Below are 22,407 nucleotides of genomic sequence, written 5' to 3'. Positions count from 1 at the left end.
AGAACATTTTGATGGAAAGATATTGATCAAGGAGGAAACATTTAGGAAGTGGTTAGCCTTTTTTTGTCTGTTTACATTGTTTATTAGCATTAATCTTTTTTGTAAGCACTCCTGTTTTCTTTCCAGTGTTTGTTACTGATGTCCTTATTTTACTCCCATATAACCTTTTTTATTATCTTTCACTGATTTGTACAGACAGTAAAAAGTTGTTTTGTTTTGTTTTCTCTCAACCATTTGGTAGCTTCAGAGAATGTCCAATAAAAAGTCCACACACTAATTTGACATAAATAAAAGTGATCTCTTTGTAGTTTTATTATGCTGTGAGCAATCCTTTGTGTGGAAACATGGTTCTTATGTCCCCCCATGCCATTTTCCTTTCGCAGCAGACAAGGAAGTCTCTGCTGTCAGAGCATCAGTCAGCCTCCAGTTTATTTCATTGTCTAACAAAACAGCCCTTTGCTCTTCTTCAGATCAATTTGCTTCCAGCTTGGGAGGGAGGCATATTCATCTCTCTTCATTTCCAAAATAGTCTGAAACATAATTGAAGTAATTTATTTATGGAGGAGACAAAGTAGGAATCAATTTTTAAATCCAATACAAATGTAAACATTAAAGTTGTGGCAAAACTTCCGCTCTATATTTATCATTAGCTTATAAACATGAGCGCATCTTCAGTATTTTCATTCGGAAAATCTGGTGAAGGCTGAAGCCTGCTGGTCAGGGGACATCACTGCAAGCTGGTGACATCATCCATCAGTTTACCTGAAAGTCCTCGTTGGACAGGTAGACCTCCAGGCACTGGGGGTCCACTCCTTCAGGAAGGGGGCTCCGCAGCAGCTCCTCCAGAGGATACTGGGTCTTCATGAGCTGGGCCAGGGCGTCCTGCACCAAGGTCAGCTTCGCTCGCCCTGTATCACCCTGAGTCACACCCAGGGAGTGAGACATGGCAAAAAAATAGACATTAAATGTGTATTCAGTAAAATTCTGCAATGCTTGAAGATGTATTTAAGCCTCAGTTACTGACAAACAATTTTTTGCCAAATGCGTGTTTTTTTGTATCGCCACATTCGACCTGTGACTGACACGTGATGCCCTTTCTTAACTAATGACCACACTGAAGGGACTCATGAAGGTGGGGCTGACCACTTTCAGATATGAGAGGTTCTCCACAGGTGATGTTTAAAGTTTTGAACCATGTGCAAAAAAATGTAAAAAATATTAGTCACCGAGACCCCCCTAAAAAATTGTTTACAATAATTTCCTTTTTAAAATCCACAGAGAAACAACAACAAAAAATTAACCTTGATTCTTGTGTGTGACCTTAAAGTTTTAAAACTACAGATATCACTTCTGCAACTTTAATCTTAATTTTTCTTATATAAATGAGGTTTAAGGAACAATTAGACCCTCACTTCCTTAGTGTTATAGTCATTTTGAGACCTGTGATGTAAGGACAAGGCAATAAAATAAGAGTGAAAGAAGGAAAGCTTTGCAGGTTATTCAGCAATGAATCTTTTTTATCCCCAGACATCAACATGAATTAAGAATTTATCCAACCTCTGTATCATTTGTGATGAACATAATTAAATCTAAAGTACCAAACACACATAGTGTTGTGATCTTGGTTAGCAGCTGCACAGCCTCTCCTCTGGCACCCTGCATGCAGGTGGTTGAAAAGAGTGCAGGACACCGAAGTATTAGGACTTGTTTTTGTATTTAGAAAAGGTGCTGCTCGTTGGCTAACTTATCTTAGATGCTACAAGGTCACCTTCTTCTATGACACAGTTAAAATTTGCACATGAGCCCTAAAAAGGAATGCTTTTTAATGTTCACAAAGTGGGAAGAAATATTGATTAGACAAGATTCAGAGGTTTGTTAAAATTAAACCAAATTATAGCATTTGAGCTCATTTCTGGATAAACATGTTCATACCTGTGCATGAGGTTCAAGGCTTTTCTCCCAGCGCGGGAAGACATTAGTGAAGGTGAGAGGCTCGGCCCCCTCGAGGATGAGATATGCATGTGGCGGCCTTCTCTGGTTTTTTTCTGGGATACAGAATAAACAATACATTTTAAAATTCATCAAGAATCGGCAGTACTTTAACTTCCAGGCAGTTCTGCATGAAACCAACTCCTCTCCCTCAGTTCTTACTACCTTTGCAGTACTGCAGCACTGTCTGCATGGCACACTTCCTCTCATGATGCCAGAGTCTCCAGGCTGAGGAGCTCTCAGTCTGCTCAGGCTGACCTCTCTGCCACAAGTAGACCTCCAGACGGTTGTCAAGAAGGAACAAAGCTGGCACGCAGACAACAAAGAGGGAAATTGGGCAATAAAGTGGAATTACATTAGATTGTGTATGACTTTGATTTTCCCAGGGATGTTTTTGGCGGGGGGGGGGTTAAGGATAGATAAAGTTAAACAATAGATGAGTGTATAGGGAAGCAATTTTCTGTTACTTTTTAAATGTGTTTATTTTGCTGATAAAAGGACAGAGGTGAGAAACTGAAAAGCAGAGTTTAATATAAAATGAATTTAGTTTGTTTTGTGTCTGTTTTCACCTGGTTGTGGTACACTGTACAGGCTCTCCTGGACAAAAGGCATTGCCATCACAAGCCCCGGCATCTGCATCGGACTCTGGAGCTCCTCGGCCTGGAAACTCCCAGAGGAGGCACTCAGGTGGAAGAGGCGAGGCGTGAAGTTATACTTTCCTGGATCTGCCATTACAAAAGTCTTGTTTCTTACTATGATTTGAAGGCTTACAGTCCAGAGCAAAGCACAGCGTGTGTTGTGTTGCACCTTGCAGCATGCAGTCATAGGCCTTCCTGTCCTTTTGTCCCAGTGCTGTCCAGAAGTCGTCTGGCTCTGAACCTTCCTGTACTATCTGCACCTTTACAGGGCTGCTTTTGCTTAAACCCACCTCTGATGGACAGCTAAAACACACAAACAAACAAAAAATAAAAGTACATTCAAGCTAAAAAAGATTGATACTGAGTACTTTTAAAAAGCACAATAAGAACATGTGACTCACATTTTAGTGAGGACCTCCACCACCCTCTTGCCGACTTCCTTTGTGCTGCTGTGAGCCTTACAACCAATCCAGAGATAGAGCACTCCCTGCTGGCCATTTAGCAGGACAACACAGCCTCTCGACCTCAGACCCGCACAGCAGCAGTCCACCTCTAACAGAAAAGCCTCTTCTGGGAGCTCCCCTCGCACACAAAACAGACGCCAGCTTTCTGTGTTTTGATAATCACAACATTAAAACAAAAAAGAGAAGGAAAATGGACTGAAAACCAAGCTGATTTTACTCCACCTGTGTTGATGGAAGCTTCCTCTTGCTTTCCTTTGTGAATGACCAAGCCTCCCTTGAAAAGCTGCAGGAAACAGGGCGGTTCTTTTCCCTGAGGCACAACCACCTTACAAAACACACCACACAAAAGATGGTAAACAGCTGCATGCACTTATGTCTGCTGGAAATATCATCAATAGTACTGGCTTCTCAAACTCTGTCCTGTGTTCCTCTCACTCTTGTAATATTATTTTTTTAAAGAAGGATTTGTTAGTGTTGTGAAGAAGAAAAAGATGCAAGAATGCGTTCTAATTGCATTTCATATGTCCTTTGTGAGCTTTTGCAGCTTTTTCATACTTCAGTTGTTTTATGGGATCTGGATTTTTTTGCTTTTAAGGTTTCGATGCCTTTCAGGCCCAACTGCACTAAAACGGACTAGCTAATACTGCTCATCCCAGAGCTCGAACACTAGTGGCTATCAAAGGAACCTCATAATAAATTCACCACCGATGTGCACATGCCAGCAGAAATAATCTCAACTTCCGTGGCTAACACTGTGTAATAATCTGTTCTCAAAAGGGTCAATGTGTGGGCAGGTTCTCAAAAGGCACCAAGGCAGAACTAGTAACTATCTAACTAGTAACTAACTCCAGTAACAGTAATAACACTGACCATAAGGTGGAAAAGATATATATAAATCCTATTCCAGTTTACTTTCCATCACACAAAAGCAAAAAATGATCTCATACAGCAAACCGTTAAAAAAGTTGTAGTGTGGTTTACAAAGTAAAATGTCATCACCTATGTCTGTTTTTTCATTCTTAATACTTTAAATACTTTAAAACAAGCCACTTTTCTCTAAACTACATTCAACTTTTACTGCAATTGTAAACCAACCATATGCCTCTGTGTATTGAAATATACTCTAATAAACATTAAAATGTTTCAGGAGCTTTTGCTGGGTGTTTGTTGTTGTTGGTGCCATTTTTATTGTCTGTTAAATTATTTATGCATTTCTTTCACTTCTACACACTTATTTAGGCTTATTTTCTCCTCCTACACTGCCTCTTTGCATTTTGCATTGTAATAAAAAAAATACTTGTAATAAAATAAAATAAAAGAGTTTTGCTTTTGCTCTTTGTTTCTCTTAATTTGTTTGGGTATACTCGCATAATGCAATGTTTCTACTAAGCGAAGTGCGTGCGTTCTTTGCCTTTATTTTATTGTGCTTTCTTTATACACAGTAAGTGAGGATAAAAACTAAGCTTTTCACTGCTGTGAAAGTTAACAGTTACCAGGGTTCTACTTTATATAAGAAGGTGATCTAATCTGACTGCTATGAGCTTACCTGCGACTCTTCGAGGTTCCTCATCCCGATGGAAAGGAAAGCAGCTGTGTCCCGTCCACTGACACTGGAGTGACGGCCTCGCCACAGGAAGAAGGCCGTCTTTTCCTTTGGTGCTGGATCTGTCCCACACTCATCTGAGCTGTCTGGGCTGTCTGTAACGAAGAGAGAGTGTTAACCATTATTAAGCTGCCTCAGACAAAATATTGCCATAGCATTAAAAGTACAATCTAGTTAGAAAAAAAACAAAAATGGTTACTGACCAGCTGTACTGATGCTGTACTTCCAGCGGATTACATAAGAGTCTCCTTCATAAAGCTGTCCGTTGCTCTCCACTGGGATTTCACTGTCGTCAAACTCCTGGACGTGCCAGGTGTCCACCGCTACTGTTTTAAGCTCCATCTGACGTTCCTCCGTCAGCATGATGACACCATGACCTCTCTGGACATCGACCCCAGCCAGCACAGCACGGACCAAACCGTCACCTTCTAAGCACTGACCCGATACTAGAGCTTTGGCATCGCAGGGACTCAAGAGGTCTGAAGGAGGGGAGAGCGGCTGGGATGACTGGACTGGGATGGACTATGGAGAGGAAGCGCAGAAACTGAATTTCAGTGGATTAAAAAAATCACTTTTAAAAAGCAAAAGTCAAAATTGAAATTTAGATATCTGCACATGAGTTTCAGTAGAAATAAAAGGTAGCTAGTTATAAATAGGTTTTAGATATTTCCAGTCAATATTTACAGTAATAAAAATTTGTTTTTTAGTAAAAAATTTTAATAGAGACTAATTTTCTATCAAGCTGGAAACTTAATAAAACTAACTGATCTAGATATACTCTTCAAATCTATAATTTTACACAAACAGTGTAATAACTGAAACACACTGGTTTGAGTGTCTGAAAATTGCATGTGCCGCATCATATCTCTGAATGTGATATGAACCTGCGTCTGATCCGTCCCTGAAGCCGCTTCCTCTCTGCCTCCAACCCTGCACATCCAGTCCAGGAACTTCTCCCTGAACAGAGCCGTCTCGTTGCTCTCAGTGAGGACGCCGAACAGAGCCCAGCTGGGACGGCCTTCTCCTCGTCTGTGGACAAAGTTATGCCATGAAACCGATAAAAGAACTAACACAAGCATTAAACAAAATAGAAAAGAGAGTCTACCTTAGTCCAGACTCAAGCTTTACAGACATCCATTCCCAAGAGACATAATTACGCACACTATATATATACTTTAAAAGCTTAAATCTCATTAAAATGCAAAAAAAACCCAAAAAACCTCTTGAAATAAATGAAGAAATGAAGCCCTTTAAAGACCTTATTTAATATACACAAGCTGTAATATATTTTCTGACTGTGGAATATGGTACACTGAGAGAAGAGCTTTACTCTCTGCAAGTATTTTGTAGTTCATGTCCACTTGCTTGCTTTAAAATATGTCTTTTAAATTTCAAAATATAGTCTGGACTTTAAACATCAAGCAGGGTTTTAGAGCATGTCACATGGGCACACTTAACCAAGAATTACTTTCTACAGAGTGCATTTTATGAATGCACAGCAAACATAATGTTGTATACAGAGGAAAGAGCCACTGCTTGGATTATCCATGCTTCTTTCATGTGGTGAGTATTTACTCTGCTCCTTTTTTATGTGTAATATATTAGTGACTTACAGCTGAATTGCAGGGTTACACTGAGTGGGATCCAGTGGGTTTACTTGACAGTTGCTGTAGTCATAAGCTCCAACCCACACCTGGTGAGTCAACTGGAGAGCAACATTTCTCCTCCTGAGGGAAACATCCTGTCCGAGCCACAGATAGACCTCACTGCCGAAATCAAACACCAGGGCCTGGGAATACATGACAAAGAGATATGAACAGAGTCAGAGATTAACTTTTCTTCCATTATTTTTCTACAATCAAGCATTTAATGAACAAACCCCCCCCCCCCCCCCCCCCCCCCCCCCCCAAAAAAAAAAAAACCAACTACAATATAAGTAATTAGGGAGCCGAGAATTGAAGCTCAGACCTCAGAGGAGACCAACAGGGTTATGCTGGGGATGGAGGCCCAAGCCTGTTCATGAGGCACCAGTTTGTTTTCCACCAGCCTGTACACACAGTTGGACTCCACCACACCGCGCTCATAGAGCTCATCCTCCTCTGGAGCACCAGCTCCTGTGAGCAAAAGAAAAGAAACAACATTTTCTAATGTTTTGGATGGAAAACAATAGGTGAATTATAAAAGGAGAAAAATAGCAATTCAAAATGTGTTTCTCTGAGATATTTGAAAAGTACATGTTTTACTTCCAACCTCTGTACTGTGTTCTTCCTCCCAGCAGACTCCAGAAGTCTGCAGCCACACTGCTGTCAGAGTTCATGCCCTCCTCCAGGTGGACAACTTGGGTAGCCAAACAACCAAGGTCCCTTTGGCTCTGGATGAACAAAGCCAGCTCAGAGGCCTGACAAAAAAAACCAAAAAACCAGAATATAGTTCATCCATTTTCTGCCACTTATCCCATTCAGGGTCACAGGGAGGCCAGTGTACCCAGAGAGAACCCACACAGACACAGGGAGAACATGCAATCTCCACACAGAAAGGCCTTGAGCAGATGGTGGATTAGAACCTAGGACCTTTTTGCTGTGCTAACCCAAACAGAACATAGTCTATAGTGAAAGCATATTGTAATTTCTTTTTATTTTACTACTGCAGTCTTTGCTGGCCTATATTAGAAATCTTGCAGGAAACTTGCCTCACCAAACCAAAATATTTCCAATAACAAGAACATGGCTGAGTGCTACATGTGAAAAGAAATAAATTCAGACAGTGTCACAACCCGTTCATGTGTGAAATCAGTTATATTTTTAGACAAACAGATATTTGAACCTTTGTTATAATAACAGAAACGTACAAATAACTATTTAAAAAAGAGTCTGTGGCAGTGTACACTGTCCTCTCAATAATATCACTTTTTTATTGAATCTTCTAAGGAAAAATTTGGGGTTATTATCTCAAAATGTTGACTTAATTACTCATTTAGTGCTTTGTCTCCACACTTTGTTCCCATATATGTTTAGTACACTGTTCCATAATAAAATATGTTGCGCTATAACATTTAAAACGCAACCAAGATTAATGTTTAAAAGTAAACATACATACTGTGATACTTAGATAATCATTAACTGAACTCTGTGATGTATGACGTTCTTGATTCATATCATCACTGTCCTTTATTATGCATTTAACACACAAACTGTAACCAACCTTTATGAGTCCATTAAGGTTTAATGCTTACAATTTACTGCAAGAACTGCAAACAATGCATTTTATGCACAGAATGCTCTTTGGGGCTTGAAGGGTAATATTTTATGCCATTTTATTTATTTGTTGTGCATAAATGTAAACCAATGATATTATGGTATATGTATGAAGTTATTAAAACATCCTTTCCCATGTAAATTTCTAAGAGGAGTAAGTTTAAGGGATGGCTAGATATTTCCTGGCAATGGGAAATAATTTTAATCCTACTTTCTTATTTTGTATTGTATTATCCACCTCTTTACCCTTTCTCTGTAATTTTATGTGTCATACATGCTGCTATTACACCATAACATTGTCCTGGGTGGTACCTTTGCTTTTTCTTGTCCGTTGGCAAACTCTCCACTCCACAGGATGCAGTGCTCTGGAGTGACCAGCAGGAAGCAGTCTCCGCTGTTCAGTGACCGCACTGAGGGCTCAACCAGGCGGACCTGAACATGCCGCCTACCTGTCATCACAGGTGTTGGTTAACCTTAACACCTGACCACAAGCAGATCATCACACAGATGAACCAAACCTTTCCTGACCTTTGATGTGAATTAGCATCAGGCTGCTGAAGGGTGGGTAAGACTTAGCTGTCTCGGCATCTAAGGAGGATTCTTCAGATCTTAAGGGAGGTGAGTCTGCCATAGACGAGTTCTTAGACTCTATAGTGAGAAAAAAGGTGCAATATCAGGTAGCTGAGCAACATAAAAGAAGGAAAAGTAACAAGAGAAGGGAACAACATAAATTAGCATACTTTTTTCTGCTTGGATCCTCTCCTGAGCCGATGAATTGACTCTCTCCCCCATGAAGTCCTGCCTGATGTCCTCTCTGGCTGCAAGAGCCCTCAGAGGGTTTCTGGAGCCTTGAGTCCGACGGGACGGACGTACCGACCGCCTGTGCTCTGCTACTGCTGAGGTCAATCTGCAAACAAGCACACACAGACAATACAGAGTTACTGAAGATATCAGCTACTGTGTGTGTTAATATACATTTGCAGGAAAATGTCTTTTTACTCTAATCTTTCCCTTTTAGCTTTAGCATAAAAACTACATTAGATACACAAATATATTTTGTATTTACTATGTAGAAATTGCAAGGACTCAATCTAATCTCACATTTGCAGGAAAAAACTATGCTTACATGGGTGTGTTGGTCTGGCAGAAGACTCCCAGGTCCTGCTCACCCTCTGAGGCAGCAATCCCACCACAAGCTGGGGGGCAGGCTGAAGGAGGTGACTGCTCACTGTAGAAACTGCCAACAGGCATCTCTTCCTTTACCTCCTGAGTAGTGACTGTTGGTGAAGAACTCTGTGGAGTCACTGAGGGGGAAAGAAATGAAAACGTTAAAATACTTTGATCCTCAATGAGCTTTTACATTGTGGGTACCAGCGTTGCCCATATGATAATCAATGCATGATGGATAGCTCTGATATATAAAACAAGCACTGAGTCTGAACACAGACTTGTTTGTTTATTTGTTTGCTTGTTTTTCGTGGTGTAAAACTACTCTGACCTTCATTTTTGCATGATGGAGCATCAGTGGAGTGTCTCCTGTTGTGAGCGATACCATTTCTCTGTGATTCACCAGATACATGGCCTAGATGTTGCAAAGACAGGGGGGAAAACCCATAAACAAGGCCAAAATATGCTCAGCAGAACTGTATGAGAACTGGAGAATGAGTGAGTTACTTGTCTTAGCCGTGCTTCCAGCCTCCTGCTCTTTGCTTTCCTGCTGTGTTTTCAATTCTCCAAATTCAGTCATCTGAATCTCAGTTCCTTTATCCTGCAGAGCCCGAGAAATGCATCCGTTACAATGCAGCTTTTCCGCAGATACACGCACAAATATGAAAAAAATGCAGATGTGCGTCACCTTATGTCTCCACTGAGGCTGACTCTGATTGCTCGTAGGAGAGGAGACTTCTTGTGCCTCAAAGGAGAGGTTAGTCTGGAGGTGAGAACAAAACACAGAAATGGTGACTTTTGCATTCAGTGAGAGTGGATTGCACAGAAGGTACAAAATATACAGATTTGACATAGAGCTAAACTTTCTATGTGTAACATTTCATTCAGTCTGTTCCTTTCTGCCGAATCCTGCCCTGCACTAGATATTATAAGGAGTTTTTGCACAATGCACATTTACTTTTGTCCATTAGAGCTAGGTCAGAAACATGCACAAAGAAACATGGGAGTAAGATATAACTTTCATGACCAAAATGAACATCTGGTAAGCACACACCTAAATGGAAAGTGTGAACTGAGAGCTGTGATGTGACACATTGTAATTTTGAGACAAGGTGACAGGGTTGTCACATCACACCGCCTGAATCTGTGAGATGACAAAAGCCTTTCACAGCATACAAAACACTCCAAATCAAACAGCAGCAATGCCATGCACCGGCTCACACAATTACCTGATTAAAACACATGATATATTGGGGCGTATTGATAGAATAGACAGAGGCAAAGACGGGCTCCTGGGAGAGAAGAGAGAGGGGCAGGCTGCAGATGTTCAAAGCTATTCAAAATCTAAAGGGCTGTGGTTTCAAAATCAAGATGAGGGAGGATGGGTTTTGAATCATTAGTTTGAGGCTTACCCAGCACTGAAGGTTGGCATTCTCAAGATGAGGGTTTTCTGACTCTTCCTGCACATGATACTATGGAAAACAGGGAGATGCACTTAAAAGAATTCAAAACAATCATAAATGTTACCAGAAATATAAATATGACAGAAATAAAAAGGAAGTAGGACAATGGTTAATATACAAATCCCATACATAGTGTCGGCATGGTGAAGCTGAGATCATTTAATTGCCAAATAATCAGTGTGTTTACATTCCACGTCGTGTAATAGGACAGCCAATCCCATCCTGGTACATAAACACTCACTGGACTCAATATATTCCGCGGTAACTCGAGTCTGATCTCAGGACATTCAGCACATACCACATTCAGAGTGCTGCAGATAAGAGATGCTATATCTGGTTTCAGTGGTATGACAAATACCCAAATGTAACCACAAATGTAACCTCTGCCTCAATTTAAACCAGGCAAGAAGTGTAAACTCTGTAACCTCTGTAATGCCACCAAATATTTTCTCACTGAATTCTTTCAGAGAAATAAAAATGCTTCAAAACCTCTGTAATGCTTTTATAGAATTGTCTAATATCATTCAGTTAAACTATAATGTAGAGTCCCCATATACAAGTATCATTTCTTAAATGTTGCCAATACAAACAAAGAAAGCAGAATTTAAGCAAAGTTTTAAAGATATTTTATGAATATTTGACCTTATCTGACCTTGAAGAAGAGGTCAGATCTCAAAAGTAACACACTGTTTACAATCATATATTATTCCCTTTATTCCTTTATGTCGTCACTACAAACAGTGGCAGCAAGAAACAATATTTTAAATAGTGGTATCTAATTATTATATACTTTGACCTTCAGATTATCTATTGACCTTGAAGGAGAGGTCAGAGGTTAAATGTGACATGATATTTTATCCTCTGCTGTACTTTCTGTATGCTGACACACAACACTTGTAAGAATCATAGTTCCTGAGTTGTACCGATTTTTGTCAATAACTATCAATAATTCATAAAGTTGACCTTGAAGAAACTGGTGGATGTAAGCTAAATTTTAATGGATTTACAACATGACCCTACTCTACACCAATACAAAGTTTTATTAGAATTCGTTCAGTGTTATCAGACAGAATGACATGCAAGTAAACACTGACAAAACCTTTTTTTTTAAATGGTCCGTGTCTTACGTGGTTAACCTTGCTGCTGAATAAGTTGGACACTGAAGACATGGAAACCCTTGACGTGAACACGGAGCTGGTAGCTCACCTCACTTCTGCTACCGTTGGTTGTCTCCTGCAGTTTAGGCGCACACTCTTCTGAGGTGACCCGGACAGCTTTAATATCTGTGGTGTTGTCATGGATCTTGTTCATGGCCTTTAGGTCTTCCTCCTGCCTTTAAGACACATTACACACAGTATGAAGTATATAACATATCAAAGAACAACAACAAGCTGCTGAAAACTGTCAATATTTCTGGTGAAAACTGTAAAGAATCATTTTTACCATCTAATTTACAGATGTCACAATAATATACGTTTCAAAGTCTTTAGCAAACCTTTCCAATATGCAGCAATATCAACAGTTTGACTCTATAGAAGAAAAACATTTACAGTTCTTATCAGATCATGTCATTTTATTTACATGACTTACTTGGCTCTTCCATTGATGTCTACGCTGTTTTTCTCAGAGGAAAAGCTCAGTTCATGTTTGAACTGGCAGGACCTCTCCTGCTGTTGAACATCCTGTTCTGGCAAGGCTCTTATTGGTGTGCAGGCAATGGTTTCCCTCCTGTTTCTAGCCCTCTGCCTCCAGGGAGCAGCAGACTGCGAACCTTCCTCCATACCAGAAGCCTCTTGTCTCTCTCTCTGTGGTGCTGCAGAAGTTCCCTCCCTCTCACCTTCGGCTTTGCTCCCGTGTATCGCCGCTTCTCTACAGCCTCCACCATTCTGTTCGTGGCTGTGTGATGCGTCTACCTGACTGGCTTCTGTCCTGCTCCACTCCGAGCCTGCAGAGCGGCTCTTCTTCAGGATTCCTTTTAAGCCTGGCTCAGAGTCGTAGCACTGTGGTCCCTGTTGAGTCGGACCAGATTTTCCGAGTCCAGTGTCAGCATCTGATGTGGACTGTGAAAGAAGTACCTCACTGGGTTTCAGGTTGACAGACGAGGCCTGCTGTCTGTCGGACAGATGAGGGGACAAACAGAGGGCAGGAAGCTGAACAGGGCCTTTCTGGAGCTAAAAAGGGGCAAAGAAGGTTAAAAAAAAAGAAGGTAAAGAAGATCAATAATAGATTTACTTAGAGGACAGCAGGCAAGAAGTGAAGAAAGACAACAAATGAACCTTGCTATTAATAACCACTCCTGCCCCTTTTCTGGTCTATGAAGTTCTAAATACATTTGTTTCCCATTTATTGTTCTGTTGCTTTCTACCCACCAGACTGACCTCCTCCACAGTGATGGGCTGCGTGCGGTACCGAGCCCCCTTTTGCCTTCGTCTCTCTGGGGGCCCGTCAGCAGGCCCGGCTCCCTCCCTCCCAGGCAGGGACAGTTTGTTGAAGAGGGCCAGCTTCTCGCTCATGCTCAGCTTGCAGCTCTCATCGCCATCCTCCTCTGACTCAGCCTGCACAGACTGGACCTCCACTGGTGGTGGTGGTTTAGGAGTGCTGAGGTGACAGACACCAAAAAGTCAAAGAAGAATTATGTTTAGTCAAAATCTAATATGCCTTACGCATTTGATCTACACTGCTGTGCAAAAGCAGTGGAGAAAACGGTGGGTGTTTTTTCGTTACCATGAGCACACACAGGTTATTTTTAGTCAATTTGACAAACATCGTCCTGCTGCTGCTACTCCCTACAACAGCAAATGTGTAACTGAAAATAGCCCTTAAGAAATTCATTTAATTCTGGTTGAACAAACTAGATCTGATGCCAATTTTTTCAACAATCTCATTCCTTTAAAAAAGCATATATTTGTGACCCATTGCCATGAGTTACAGCCAAACGAAACGTGGCACCAAAAAACTCCTGAACAGAAACACATGGGAGAAATCTATAAGAGCAAAGATGGTGACACTGAGCCAATCAGTGGCTCATGATTGTGACAGAACAAATTCCTTGCAACTTGTTTCACCAAACAGAAAGGCTGGGAAACGTATGAGCCAACCATGTTTTTGCATGATGCATGGGTTTATGACAGTTTAAACTGTTTGTTGTTTCTTGGTCTACTCGTTGTTGTAGAAAAGAAGCATAACATAACATGAAAAAACTCAGTGATCTGGTGAGACTAGTCGAAGAAAATAAACCGAGCCTTAATGAAGCTGTAATATCAAGTTTAATCTGTAGGGGAAAAAGGCTACTTTGAAGAGATATGTCACCAAAGCCTTGAAGAAAATGTTGTCACATTTAACTACTGATTCTAAAAATGCAGATTTTTTTTACCCCCTAACCATTGAACAACTCTCTCTTTACTCATTTACATAGGAGCCTAAAAATAACTGCTTAAATAAGACATGCTTCTAGAAGTTCTTACTTTTAAATAAGACATACAGTGAGTACTTAATTCCACTGAAGCAAGGTCTCTTGCTTTCACAGATTTGACTTTAATAAGTTGGAGTTTTTAAACATTTTACGTTTTTAAATCATCAGACATCTATTTATTTATTCACACAAAACTAAAACATAAAAACTACACATGCATAATCATATCATAAATAAAACTAGATGACTTTTTTAGTGATTGTCAATCAAGTCAAATAGATAATTATGTGATGTGGGTTTGGTAACACTACAACTCTCCCACCTGATTGCCACTATTTCTCCACAGGTGATTGGCTGTGTCAGAAAGCGATGGTCGTTGCCACGCCGGCTCCTGCGTTCATGAGAGACGCAGCCTGAGCGAGGCTTGAGGAAGGCCGAGGCCTCGGAGGCTGAAGACTTCTCCAGCTCCTACAGAGAAGGATGTGGGGAGGACATTTATGTGAAAAAATCAGTTTGAACCCAGTCTGTGATGCAGATGGACGACAACATTCAGTCTGCAGCCTCCACCTGTTGCATAAATAATGAGGGAGACCACAAAAATGGCAGTAAAAAGTCCCCTCGAGATGTCCCCTGTTCTATTTGTATAAACAGATGGAGGGAGGTAAAGCGGGTCAGATAGCTGGTGAATAAAGCAGTGAGCTCTAAGGTGCAGCATCTTGGCCACTTGCTGCATGTTGCAGGTCACAGTGTAACAAGAGACCTGCTGGCTTCAGTTACCTCCCCTGCTGCCTCTACAGAGCAGCAGGCTAATTATACCACAGCTGCTGCGGTTGTTGATGTTAATACAGTGTCTGGCACATTTTCACCTGATGCCTTATTGCTAAAAGTGTGCCTCAGCTGAAATGTTGGAATAATAGAAAAATCCACAGTGCATTTCATCATCTGTGTCAGACTAAAGAGCTTAAAGAGCTTCCAGATAAAGCTCTGTATCTATCATATTACAGACTTGGTCTTTCCTTTAATAAGTACTAAAGGACACACTGTAGCATTAAACCAAAGTGTGGATCCAAGGAGAGCACCTGTTTGACCATTCATATTCCTTCAACAGGACCAGGTAGTGTTCTGCGTGCTCAGCGCTCAGACTGTAAGTTGAGCAGCTGAGGTGACAGTAGAGGATAGAGGATTCTCTGTTGAATACATTTCTTTAATTTTAACACCGTAGAGTGATTGCATTTAGTCTGTGTGTTTAGGCGAGTTTATGTGGGATCTCACATTCTAACAAAAAAAGCATGTAACAATGCAAACTTACTTTAAACAGAGACATCTTGGCTGCCACACTCATTTTGGCTCTGTCATCTGTTTTTACATCTGCTGTGGAAAAATACACACCATCATTTGAAAATTTAAAAAAAAAAACCAGCCATTAAGAGATTTTGATTCATCAAACTTTTAAACAGTTAACAGCAGGAAGAGACACAGGTGCAGACAGAGCAAACACAGGTGCAATTTCTTAGTGAACTGTGCTTAAATACACTGCATCTAAGTCTAGGAATTGGGGATATCTCTGTATTGATGATAGCTTTAAGTAAAAAGTTGTGAAGAACAATTTTAATGATATACAGTGTGACCTGAAAACAACAGTCTAAACATCCATACAGCAATAGAGGCCACTTGTGTCTGCTGTCTTATTATCTGTGGTGTAAACTCTCAGTGAGTCAATCTCTGTAAAGACTTGCTTGTCATCTTTTTATGACGGGGTCAAGAGTTAGATGTACATAACACCGGTCCACTGCCCGAATGGTTTGCGAGACATAAATCTGTCGTTACAGAAGAGATTGAGCATTGTGATCCTCTAAATATAACCCAGTTTATTTCCTGAGCCATTAAATGAATTTATGGATGCAACTGTGCAAGTTGGAAGCTCTCTGCAAGAATTAAATATTGTACACAGAATTTTTCAATTTGTTCATGTTTCTTTCATACCTCACGTAGTATATTACATGTAAGTTTTCCCTGTTGTCATTTTTACTTCCTTCTCAACCAGACAGTGTACCAGCAAAGCACAAGGAAATAACAGATGATGACAAACACATGGGGGAGAAAGCTTTACCTTTGCTGTTTTCCTCATTCTCTGGATCCAAGCACCTAGAAGAATCGGATGAAAATAGCCAAAGGATGAGGTCATCAGGTGAACAGGTTGGTGACATATGCTTGACTCTTTAGATAATGTTGTTATGGAGATCTGGATCCAGCTTGGTGTTTACAGTATGTGTCTTTTTGCTTCAATTTGCAGCTCAGACAGTCAACACACTGTGCTGTTTTGCATGCTGGGTAAAGCAACACTGTGGAGGCTATTAAGGAAGATAAACTCATGCAAAATACACCGCCCATTGGTTTTTTATGTAAAGCTGCTCCACATGCCACACCTCAGCTGAAGGGTTAGTGCATTCTTATCACGGGGAACAAATATTAAACATCATTCAAGGGTAAATAAGTGTTTTCTATAAGAGAAAAGTTGTGGTACTGTATCATCAGGTAAGGCTGATATTTTGTTCCTAATGAGTTTTCCCATCAAATGTTAGCCGTACACTATTTTAAATATATGAAAACACAGCAAACAATATTTTCTTTAGTCCTAGCCATGCCAGGCACCTCATCTTCCTATTTATTTATTTCTTTTTTTATCATGCCCACAAGAAACAGTCCCTACCCACTGCTCTCCTCCATCTCATTGGCTGTGATTGGCTGTGTCCTGAAGCGTTCGCTAGTTTTTCTGTTACCGCCTGACGCGCTAGGGAGGTAACGCCGAGTGCGTCGCCGACCCCCCTCAGAGCCCGGGTTTACAGCCAGATCCAGAGAGGATGTGGCTTGTCCAGCATCAGGGAAGCTACTATTCACACACAAAGTAGGATAAGAAGAAAGTAAGAAGGGGAGAAGATGCTGAGATGAAGAGAAATATTATCACACAGTGGAACACAGTCTGTTAGTGACAGGCCGGATCACACGCGCATGAAGGCGACCCTACGCTTTCTCAGGCTGTGCTCCGCTCTCCGTCTGCTGTAGAAGAGCACTTCTCAACTGGCCCACGGACACCCGAGTGTGGAGCTGTGGGCTGTCGAGTCCATGAGGGACATGAGGCTCTTCCCCACTCTGCATGCTAGCAGAGTTCTGGGAACCCTGCCTAGAGGGGAGGGTATGAGTGAGGGAAGGAGGTGAGATTGCAGATATCGGGGACATGACATGAGGAGCACAAAACATAATCTTCTGTCACAGTTCACATCAATAATGCAGAAGTCTCAAAAAATCACAAAAATATGTATCAAATTTGATACATTTGGATTTAGAAGGTTAACTGTCTTTCCTGGGACAGGCTGATTTGGATGTCTCAGTTTTAACTAGCAACCAGAGCAACTGGTGAAGTCAACAATCTGGTGCTGCTCAAAGGTCACTAGTCAAGATGAAAGCGTATTTAAAAGGTAAAAGCACGGACTTTCTGGATTTAATGTTTTTAAATCTATTGCTGTATATGTTTCGTATTTTTGGTTCAGTCAATCGCTTTCTCATTTTTCATGCTTGATTCTCAAATCAAACGAATGAGCCCATTTTCATGGTTTCAAAGAAGAGAAGAAGCCAGCTGCAAATCTAAACCATCTGCACTACATGCACGCTCACTGTCATCTGACTGACTATTAATATGATGCCACACACTGTTCTTAGCAGTTACCATGATACAAACTATTGAAGGTATCAACAACTTGTCAAGTTGTCTGAAAGCTGTGAACAGGTGACAAGTGTCATGGTCATGTTGCCAGAATTAGGGTTTTATTGTTTTTTGAGCAAATTAGGCTCGCAGCACCTGCTACCCTGTACAGCCACAGCAGGAAGACAGTGCTGTATCTAAGGTCATCAAAGAGGCTTATCATGTTTCTTGTGTGTGTCCTGAAGTGCTAATTGTATTGTTTTTGCACACTAAGAAGTTGTTGCAAGACTTTAGCCAAACTCCTGTAATTCTAAAATAAAACAATGACAATGAGCTATGACTGAAATGTAAGTCTTCAAGGCATTCAATGAAGTCATCTTTCACCCTTGACATGGCTCACCTTCTCAGGCAGTCGGGCTCAGCAGGAGTCCCTAATCCATTTGTAACATCCTGTGTTCTGCTGTTCACTTTTTCACTCAGATCATGGGAGCTTAACATTCCTCCATGCGCTTGGCTCGCTGGCTCATGAACCTTTTTCTCATCCCTTCTCACCCACTTAGAAGGAAGCTCGTCAATGCTGCCATAGCGTTCGGCCAGTTCTCGCCTCCTCTCAGCCTTGTAGCGGGCAATCCGCTCTGATCTGGGCTCCAGGACGGCGTTCTCCATCGTAGAAGGACTCAGATGGTTGTTTGCTCCTCAAAAAGCATATAGGAACAAAAAACAGATGAGCTGTTCTTCTTCCACTTTTCAGCTGGGGCAAAACATGAGAGCCAAACTTTCTTCCAGTACAATTCTGTTTCCATGAGCTTCTTGTTTTGGTTTTCCTCACAGATTACATTAATCCAAGGTTAAAATCCAGCCTGTTCCACAGTGAATGAGGTATTTCTCCTGAAAGATAAAAAATAGATTAGTTAAATAAGAAACATTTCACTATACATTACATTAGTGCCCTTCAGGCTTCCTAGAAAAGTCAGAGACAACACCAATGAGCTTCATTACATATTAACCATTTCTTCTAAAAGTGGCGTACATCAAAGTCTTATCAAAGTCCTTTTCTTATATTCATGTCTGTGTAAGATGACCCGTTCCAGCCTGTCATGCAGGAATCTCCCCTTGCACTGAAACTCAACACCACAGCTCAACTCCTCTCCGGGTCCAGGTCTCGATGGCAGTTTGCAGGCGTGCTGGTCTCTTCCGCTAAGCTGAACAAGTCCCCGTTTCTTTTTTAAATTCCATCAGGTATTTTACCATGACCTGTCAACATGAAGCATGTTTTGCATCAAAAACACAAACAAAATCTTATCAGCTATGGCTCCAATTTTTTTTAAAACATTTAGTATAGAAACCTGTTTGAATTATAATATTCCAAATACGTACAAGGAAGAGAAAGTCCCTGATGGTGTCATTGTGACAAACAACATTAACAAAACTGAATATTCTAATATAGCATTTAAAATTTAAAAAGAGCAACAAACTGTCTGCTAGTTTCCCAAAACGAGTGCTCACAAATATACGCACACATAAATGTGTGTTTGCACATGTATCTGTGTGTTTTCCAAAACTGTGGATGTCAGCATTCCTGGTGCAGGAAGCACAATGGAGCGAGAACAAAGCGGCATGAGCCACAGACTTAGTCCGCCAGATGGATCTGCCACAGGGCTCAATGCTGCTGGCAGCAGCAGAGTTCACAAAGTAGAAGATGCAACTTTTATTATTAATTTGTGGGTTTCACTGCTCCTATACTTGTAGATTAAAAATAAAAAACACTGAGGCACTGATAAAATGGATATAGATTCAACAAATTACTCTATTAGAGAAAAGTCTCCATAAATCCATAACCAGCTTTCATTGATAAAAACCCACTCAGAATATCCAGATGTCACATTTGATAGACTAAACTGAAGGCGACATTGTCAGCAGTGTTTGCAGATCCCAAATTTCCATGCCAGAGAGCTTTAATAAGCTCTATTTAGATGCCGTGATCCCTGCATGAGACAACCAGCTGAAGGATTTGTGTTGTCACTTCGTAACACGTGCACATATCCTTTAAACAAAGAAGTCAACACAGAAGACTCACCTACCTGTCCAGACCCAGGAAGAGCAACACTCCAGCATCCCCAGTCACACTGATGCCACTCTCATGTATGCATTTGTGAAGAAAACATGAGTAAAGGTGTAAAGAGCGATGTGTCATGTGACAAGCTGGAGGATTGTCGATTGGAAGGGAGAGCACCACTGAGGCTCAGCGAGGATCATGGGGTTCTAATCCAGTGACACTAGCTGATACTGGCTTTGGATATGCACACAGCCCCAGGGATCTGAACTCATAAGCTATAATATTCAAATGAATAGGCAATGATGGTTAAACAAACAGCCTCTAATTGTTGAATTGAGGCAGTAAAGTGACATCTTTCAACCATGACTTTCTCTGTAGGAATTAAACCCCCAAATTCTGGACCCAAACTCAGTGTATGCTTAAGTTAATTGCTAGTTTTCTGACAGACAGAGCAAAAAATGTATGCATTTTTAAAAAAAAATAGGCCCTGGGTGCTGAGCAGCAGGAAAGTAAACCAGATTAAAAGCTGGCCAAGATAAAGCCCTCAGCCAATTACACCTGCCCTGTTCATCTACCTGCACCAACCTCGTCTAATGAATCTCCATAATTCAAGGGCAAATTATCAGAGGAGCATTTCAAAAACAGTCTATGATTATAAATCATGATGTGGATGTTTTATATTAACACCAGCAGCAAAAGAACGTGTTAAGCCTTTGAATATATTAAAGGGAGAGGGAACGAAGAGGAAGAGCAGCTTTCTCACATCCTCCTTCTGCACCTACTGTAAGCCTCATCAGCTCCTCGTGAGATTTAACACACGACGCGTCTGTTTTTATATATAGATATAAACTCACAGTGTGGCAAAGTCCTCACGCTGGGGAGAACATTTTTTATATCAAAACTCATTTGTTGTCTAAACAACTCAGCATAGGGTAACAGCCTACATACGTAGCTACCAAAGAGCTGAACAATGAGTCATTTAACTTATTTACAGGACTCAAATATTAGGTTTTACATGAATCCAGTGTTGTGACAAAAAGTGATTCCCCAGTGTTTCCGTGTGTTTTTTATGCGTAATGTCTTTGCTTATATTGGTAAATAGACTGTAATCAGTAGGTGTTTTATATAAAATCAAGAAATTACTTGTTTTGCATTTATATTTATGACTCTACGGTATTGTACCTACATTATAATGAATGCAGTCCTTTTTGCCCCACTTTAAGTATTTCATACAACTATTATCTTAGATTTTGGCGCTTATGGCCAGTTGTAACGTCAATGAAACTTTTTAGCTAGACAAATAAAGGTCACTACTTTGTGACTTGATATCATTCATGAAAGCTAAGTTTGACGTATGTTTGACGGATTATACGACAAGAAGTAATTTCCAGCACTTTGAATACGGACACTCGATCTTTTTTGGTACATTTCGGAAGCACTTTCTGGCACAGAAATTAGATTAATGCGTAAACTGTGCGTAACAGCAATATTTACTCTTCCACATGAAACTTTTTTACTCACGGGGCATTTAAAGTGAATGAACACCCAGACTATAACCATTCTCCCTAATGTGCAATGCACAGCCCGAGTCTCCCCAAGTCAGAATGAACAGGTGACTCAGGCAACAAGTGACCTACTTTGAAATATTCTCCAAGCTGCCTTCTGCTAGGATTTTGTACTTTTGAAGATGAGAATGGCAGAATTAAGCATTTCATTTGTACTTACATGCACTGCTCGCCTCGAGAGCCCTCCTCAGCCCCGGCGGTCCCTCCCCAACGATCTGTCGCTCCAAAAGTAGTCCCACTGGCAGCTGTGGATGGCGCACCGTATTAAGGGGGGAGAATATAAATAGATGGACACACCGGGGGACGCCCCTTGCTCTGTGCGAGAGACGTTTCTAACAATCGCTGCAGCCTCTAAATGACCTCTGAAGCCTTTGACTCACTTTATGTCTGCTTTATTATTATTTCACTTTTGAAGTAATAACCTCAGGAATGTACACCTTTTAAAACCTGCTTTGAAGATCTTAATTATGTCTTATATTGCGCCTGCGTGATACAAATTCCCCATATTATTAATTACTGCAAACCAGCTGAACGCAGTGAACTGAAACTGCTGTGTAATGTAGAAACCCTGTGCACTTCAATCCTTAAATTAACTGAATCAAAGTGGAAAATAATTAGTTATACACATAAATGAAAAAAAAGTTCATTCTTAATTGTATGTATTCATAATGACCTTTATGGATGCATTTTTAGTAAGCTGATTGTAAGATTCTGTATCTGTACCTGCTCCTCTCTTAGGGATCTTCAAAACGTCACCACCTACACCTAAAAAGAGCATCCAAGAGAGGCGAGAGGCTGATTTAGATCTCACCGACCGGCAAACAGGTGACTGTAAGCAGATAAAACAACATAAAGGGTTTTAATTAGGTTCTGAGCCAGCACTGGCTCCCTGGAGGACATTGCCATCTTGGAAGGAATTTTCCCATCATGATGTAAATGTTCCAAAGGATAAGTGTGATCATTCAGGATAATATTAGTTTGCAGCGATTATTCCCTTAAAGGGTACAAGTGTTTCCTCAGAATATACCAGAACACGGTAGGGGTCAAAAGTTCAGGGCTTTCCTTTAACCTGTCCCCACTGTGAAACCTGTAATGG

General features: G+C 40.8%; 1 protein-coding gene across 6 annotated transcripts; it reads right to left on the bottom strand.

Annotated features, from left to right (window-relative positions):
* Nucleotides 1-358: 358 nt before the first annotated feature.
* svilc (supervillin c) lies at nucleotides 359-21,517 on the bottom strand. Of its 6 annotated transcripts, XM_063472313.2 has the most exons (31): nucleotides 19,772-19,869; nucleotides 18,721-18,944; nucleotides 18,091-18,578; nucleotides 16,101-16,135; nucleotides 15,300-15,361; nucleotides 14,313-14,458; nucleotides 12,948-13,176; nucleotides 12,169-12,749; nucleotides 11,785-11,911; nucleotides 10,528-10,587; nucleotides 9,804-9,878; nucleotides 9,623-9,716; nucleotides 9,447-9,530; nucleotides 9,075-9,252; nucleotides 8,689-8,855; nucleotides 8,477-8,596; nucleotides 8,261-8,397; nucleotides 6,945-7,092; nucleotides 6,663-6,808; nucleotides 6,308-6,483; nucleotides 5,579-5,723; nucleotides 4,898-5,216; nucleotides 4,638-4,789; nucleotides 3,314-3,416; nucleotides 3,029-3,236; nucleotides 2,797-2,930; nucleotides 2,559-2,714; nucleotides 2,155-2,295; nucleotides 1,933-2,045; nucleotides 763-918; nucleotides 359-530 (listed from the first exon to the last, which is right to left on the bottom strand). In XM_063472313.2, the coding sequence occupies exons 3-31, from the start codon at nucleotides 18,354-18,356 to the stop codon at nucleotides 441-443; spliced, it is 4,548 nt and encodes a 1,515-aa protein (XP_063328383.1). In that variant the 5' UTR covers nucleotides 18,357-18,578; nucleotides 18,721-18,944; nucleotides 19,772-19,869; the 3' UTR covers nucleotides 359-440. The 6 variants fall into 6 exon arrangements, with proteins under 6 accessions (XP_063328383.1, XP_063328384.1, XP_063328382.1 ...); XM_063472314.1 differs by lacking the exons at nucleotides 18,721-18,944; nucleotides 19,772-19,869 and adding an exon at nucleotides 21,472-21,517; XM_063472312.1 differs by lacking the exon at nucleotides 18,721-18,944 and having other exon boundaries at nucleotides 19,772-19,884.
* Nucleotides 21,518-22,407: the final 890 nt, after the last annotated feature.

Source organism: Pelmatolapia mariae, linkage group LG4, assembly GCF_036321145.2.
Source record: "Pelmatolapia mariae isolate MD_Pm_ZW linkage group LG4, Pm_UMD_F_2, whole genome shotgun sequence".
Taxonomy (NCBI): domain Eukaryota; kingdom Metazoa; phylum Chordata; class Actinopteri; order Cichliformes; family Cichlidae; genus Pelmatolapia; species Pelmatolapia mariae.
Note: the sequence above shows the minus strand (reverse complement) of the source record. Positions and strands in the feature narration are given on the sequence as shown.